This window comes from Xenia sp. Carnegie-2017, unplaced genomic scaffold, assembly GCF_021976095.1.
Source record: "Xenia sp. Carnegie-2017 unplaced genomic scaffold, XeniaSp_v1 HiC_scaffold_16, whole genome shotgun sequence".
Lineage (NCBI taxonomy): Eukaryota > Metazoa > Cnidaria > Anthozoa > Malacalcyonacea > Xeniidae > Xenia > Xenia sp. Carnegie-2017.
Window position 1 is genome coordinate 5,531,605 of NW_025813469.1, and position 6,181 is coordinate 5,537,785.

Below are 6,181 nucleotides of genomic sequence, written 5' to 3' on the forward strand. Positions count from 1 at the left end.
AAAGATACAATGGGCTTTCGTAGAAGAGGGCGTTTGTGATAAACGACAGGAGGAGCCTCATCAAGCTTTGAGCAATTAACTTCAATGGAAGAACTTCAACAGTGTAAGGCCCAGTTTCAATCACATTTTACATGAGCCGAATGCATTTTAGACGAAAGGTAATAAGGCATTTTATCCCATTTTCTTTTGTCTTTAATGCATTCGCCTCATGTAAAAGCGTTTGAAACGGGCCTAAATGGAGGATTTTATTCATGAGTTAAGCTTGTTTAGCAAGAGCTCTTATGGATTGTGTGGTAAGCAATTGCAAGATATATTTTCTAGCTATGTAGCTAGCTAATATCGCTTTCGCTTAATTTTCCGGAGTACTCATGACCTGTCATTTTACATGCTGTACACTCGTTAACCTAAGCTTTTCTTAGCAATTTCGTCTCTAAAGTGATTGGCATGTGACAAAATGTTGATATGGAAAAATCCAATTTAGTACAAATATAGAAATAAATTGGTGAAAATGAACACACTGATTACGTTTAAAAAATGGAGAACTGGTTCAATATTACTAAAATTGATAAGTGATGTATATCAATGTGCTTTTGCTTTTTACAGGAAACGAAAAATGTATAAATGCCTTGAATATATTCCACACAAGTCATTCAACGTATACGAAAGACTACTGCTTGTCTTCTTTGGTACATTCCTTTTGATAATTCTCGGTATTTCAATCAATATGTATGGTGTTACTTCGTTTTATTGCTCAAGAGGGGTGATACCAACTACTAAAGATGAATCTTTATTGAGAAATATTGAATCAGATTGTTGGAGAAAATACAAGGAAGAGATAAATATAAACTTCCCGTTATTTCTCATCATTACTTTAAACTTCGGTATTTTTTTACTTGCGACTCTCATTTATGGATATCTAGTGAAGAATAGAGTTGAAAAATATGCTCAGCCCAATCTAAAAGAATTTGTTGATGAAAGTGATAAAGCCTTAGTTCCACAAGTTTTTCCAGACACTCCTCTGTCTAGCAAAAATGCATCTCGCTTTTCCACATTTCTGATTTACATCTTTTATTTGGTTGCTCGGCATGTCATATTGTCTATATTTGTTGCCATACTTTTCTCAGCAAAGTTTCCAATCGACTACTCCTGCTCATGGCATCCTAATATGAAAGAAAACCCTTCATCAAACCACAAATTTCTATTCTCACACAACGTCACATCATTTGATTGCAAGAATCCGAAAGGTGATAAAAGCGAAACTTTGATCTGGGTTGTTGCATTTGTTGATGTCATCGTAATAATATTGACAACTTTAGAGCTGTGTTACTTGGCGTATTTACCTTTCAATGACAGTTACATGATGACAGAGCAGGAATTTTGTGTGGTTTACTTATTACAAAAGCGCAAAAGTAAGTGGTTGGAAAAACTCAAACATAAATTTTATACGCACAAAATATTTGAAATACACGAGGATTTTGGAGATGATGCAAATTCCTGGCGAAATGTTGAGGATGTTTATGTAAACGTTGTAATGCAAGCTGAAAGACAGTTAAGAAAGTCTTACCCAGACACTTTTGAAAGGCATGAAATATTCCATTGTCATCTCAAAATTAGAAACGATGCTGTAAAAATCACACGTGCGACACAAATATTTTTGCCAGTCCAGAGTAAGAAAGATCAGTTGTATCCGCGATCCATTTTAGTGATAGGAAGACCAGGAATTGGTAAAACTATGTTGACGAGAAAGCTTATGCATGAATGGAAGAATACTTCGGACAAATTCTGGAATGATAAAATTGTTCTTTTAATGCGATGTCGTTCGTTTAAAGAAGACGACATGACGCTTAAAGAAATGCTAGGAGATTGTGATGGGTACTCTGTTGGACAGTTTGCACAAATTTATGATTTTGTACTGTTAAATCCTGATAGAACAGTACTTATTTTTGACGGTTTTGATGAACTTGCTCTTGACAACGAACGTCTTGAAACTGATGGCTCAGTGTGTGTTGATGCTAGAATGCCAGCGTTTACATTACTGAGTATGTTAGTTGAAGGAAGATTGCTGCCTGGTGTTACTGTTTTTATAACATCGCGGCCCACAGCGCAACGTGCCTTTGAACTACTAAGGTTTCAAAGGACTGTGGAGATCCTGGGATTTTTTGAGGATCAGATTAAGGAATATGTTTTCAAGTTTTGTTGGAAAGACAAGAGTACTGCTAGAAAGATTTTCGATTGCATTGACAGTTCTCTAGAACTTCGTAGCTTGTGTTATATTCCCGTTAACTGTTACATCATCTGCCTGACCTTGAAGGAAAGCTTCATCAATAATGCTGAGGATATTCCAAAGACTATCACGGAATTATACAAAAGAGTGGTGAAAATCTTACTCTGGAGACACCATCCACGCTGCAAATCAGGATCAATACCGAAGCCAGACAGGGGTTATCTTATAAAGCCTTTACCAAGCGAGCTAGATGATGAAATACAGAAGATGAAAAGACTTGCAAAAAAAGGAATGGAGGAAGGGAAATTGATTTTTGATGAAACACACCTTACAGGCTTTGAAAATGTAGTCAATTGTGGTTTACTTCACCAAATACCAGACAAAAGACGTAATTATTTTTGCTTTCTTCATTTGACTCTTCAAGAGTTTCTTGCTGCATGGTGCGTTGTTGACGACTGGAAAAGCATTGGAAAGTTTTTGGATGATCATCGGGCAGATCCTAAATGGCATTTGGTGATAGAGTTTGTTGCTGGTTTAGTTGGCGACTCGAAGAAAGAGAATAAAAGATTGAATATCGATGATGTTCAAATGAGGTATAGCGTTATTACGTCTGATTTTTAGAGTTATGAATATGCCAATGATTGTTTTATTTAAAGTTTTGATCATTTGAAAATACCATTGATATTTCTCATTTTACTGCTTTTTCGTATTTGTTCTGTTTACTCCGGTTTTGTTATGAACTACAATATGAAAAACAATGAGGTTAAATCAAAATCTAGAATGCAAAAATTTGTTTTGAAAATGTTTGCGTATTTTCTCAAAGATTATTGTTAAAATTTGAGATTAACCATAAATGTGATTATATGGTATTACCAGATTTTTATTTATAGATGCAAAATTAATAATTCGTATAGTTTCGTATGAAAATACTGATGCACAATTTGTTTATATTTAGAATTGTTCAACTTTCAAAGTATTGCATATGAAGTAATCTTTAAATTGAATAATTAACAATAATGAATTCAAATCATTGTGTATAATGCTCAAAATTGAAATATATTGGTGATTGTTTAGAAGTAATTTTCGTTTACATACCAAGAACCTGTTTTCATGAACTTGTTTTGATTTAGCTGCACTGATTAAAAATTTATATCATAATATTTGCTGTTTGCTTTGGTTTTTCGAAACTTAGAAGTTTTGATATTTTTCCAATGGATTACTTGATCCGTAAAAACCTTGAGACAGAAGCTTACATTTGAATCTAACGAATGATTAAAGGTCATTTTTGCAAATAAATTTGGAAATGTGGATCCCGTTTAGATATGAAATTTATAGACTGTTGCTTGATGCATTAATATATAGACGTTTACTTTGCATGGACTCCAGAGAATCAATGGTCAATTTTTAAATTGCTAAAGAGAAATCATTGAGGTTTTTTTCTGATAATTGAACATTAATGATTAATGATGCTGTATTTGGATTTCTAGACTTGCAAAATGGGTCTTGCATCTAAAATCTAGCTATGGTAGCAAAACCCTTGGCTTTCTTGGCATCAAATGCCTTTACGAATTACAAGACTGGGATGTAATCAGATCAGTTTGTGCAAAATTACAAAGTGCAACAGAAGAAATTTCTATAAGTGATGTCTCTTTTACGCCAGTTGATTGCAATGCATTATTCAAATTTCTCTCTGAATGTAGACACATAAAAAAAATCGTATTTGATAAATGCAAAATGCTTGATAACCATAGCTTTGTATCCAACAACGCCTCATGCAATCTAACTTCAATCTCGTTTTTACGATGTGATTTTGGTAATTATTTTTTGAAACATTTCAGTGACGCTTTAAAAAGCGAAAACTGTCCAATTACTGAATTGTTGATTGGTGGATCTAATCTTTCAAATAAAAGCACCGAATATGTGAGTGAAGCTTTAAAGAGCTCCAATTGCAAGCTGACCAAGTTAACTTACGAAACAACTAAAATTTCCACAGGAGGTGTCGAGGTTCTTAGTGAAGCTTTAAAAAGTAAAAATTGTAAACTTACTGAATTGAGCATTTATAACACAAAACTAGAACATAACTCTTCGAAATACCTTAGTGAAGCTTTGCAAAGCGAAGATTGCAAATTGACTAAATTAACCATCCATAATTATAAAATGTCTGATCATTTTACTAAATGCATTATTGAAGCTTTAAGTAATCCATTTTGTAAACTTACTGAACTAAGTATTTGTGGTAGCTATACAACCGATCTTTGCATTAGATACCTCAGTGAAGCCTTAAAAAGTGAAAACTGCAAACTAACGAAATTGAATGTTAGCATTTTACAAATTACCAATGAAGGTATGAAAGATTTTAGTGAAGCTCTTGAATCAGAGAACTGTAAACTTACTTCTCTAAGAATTAACAGTTCTAATTTACCAGATCTTTGTGTTGAATATCTTAGTAAAGCTTTGAAAAGGAGAACTGCAAACTAAAAACATTGCTCATAAGGACAGTTAAAATCGTTGAAGAAAGCGCTAAAGAACTTGGTGTAGCATTAGAAAGTGAGAATTGTAGACTTACCACTCTGAATATTCACATTTCTCAACGAACAGATCATTTTCTGAAACATCTCAGCAAAGCTTTAGGAAGTGAAAAATGCAAATTAACAAACTTGCTTATAAGTTGTGCTGAATTGACTGAGGAAGATGCCAAAAATATGAGCGAGCTTTACAAAATGAAAATTGTAGACTGACTAAATTAGCTATAAGTGGTAGTTTTGTTACATCTAATTTCATCAAATATCTGAGCGAAGCTTTGAAAAGCAAAAATTGCAAGCTGAAAAAACTGTATGTAGGGGGTGTAGAAATGACTAATGAAGGTGCTAAAGATCTTAGTGCAGCTTTAGAAAATAAGAATTGTAAGCTTATTGATTTGAAAATTAATGATATTGAGGTAATACATGAAGGTGCTAAATGCTTTAGTGAAACCTTGAAAAGTGAGGATTATAAATTTATTGGTGTAGGACTTCTTGGATGTCGTATAACAAAGCAAACGTTTTGAATAGCTTGGAAAAACCTCGAAAAACAGGAATTAATTGAAAGCTGTCATCTTTTATCGATTTTGAGGTTTTTCAAATTTAAGGTCTTGTGGCATTGTGATACATGAAAAAGCTTGTTAATTCAAAGTCAAGATAGGCACCAGTTGTCAGTCGCGATTCAGATAATTGCCATTCGGCTTTAAACATTTATTTGGGTTCATTTTCTTTTAATGTTAAACTGTTATCAATTTGTTTTTTTGCTTACCCTAAATCTCAGTGACACGTACACGCAAGTTTCCTTTTTTGTGGATAGAAACTAGAGTTGGGAACAAACCTTTATAATGATTATTTACATATTACAATATTGTCTTAGCACTTTTCTTTGCTCGTCTTCAATGCAAATAATACTGCAAACATACGTAAGACATGATTAGTTTTGTAAATTGAGCTTTGTTATAAGCTTTATAGTTAAAGTAATGATTTTGAGCAATAATGTTTTTCCTTGTAAATCACTAGCATACCTTATATTTCTAATGCACGCTATCCTAATGTACACACAGCCTCATAAATTCTTCTGGCGTTCCTCTAAAGTTAAAAAGAGTTTTCAAAGTGCTTATGGAAAATGTCAGCACTATGTGCTTGTTCAATACTAAACTTATCATACCTTTGCTGCAAAGTGTTTCAAAGTTCAGATTACGAATGGGATGCCTCCCTATATTATAAATCTGTGTGGTACACGTTTCTTTAAAGATTTTCAAAAGTTAACACCATTCCTTCCCCTTTGCGTGTGTTAGAAGATATATGGGAGCTTTAATCTCATTAATGTAATTTTTGATTATTTACGTTTGTCATTTCATGATTTTTGCACAAAATAAATGATATTCTGACTAAAAATTGCCTTTCACGCATTTTGAATTTAACTGCTCCTACTTCC

At 33.2% G+C, this 6,181-nt stretch overlaps 1 protein-coding gene across 1 annotated transcript; it reads left to right on the forward strand.

The window, feature by feature from the left end:
• The first annotated feature begins 2,039 nt into the window (after nt 1-2,039).
• Nucleotides 2,040-4,702, forward strand: LOC124435895 (NACHT, LRR and PYD domains-containing protein 3-like). Its single transcript, XM_046985828.1, has 2 exons — nt 2,040-2,817; nt 3,712-4,702. Exons 1-2 carry the CDS (start codon nt 2,042-2,044, stop codon nt 4,700-4,702), a joined length of 1,767 nt encoding a protein of 588 aa, XP_046841784.1. The 5' UTR covers nt 2,040-2,041.
• The last annotated feature ends 1,479 nt before the right edge of the window (nt 4,703-6,181 follow it).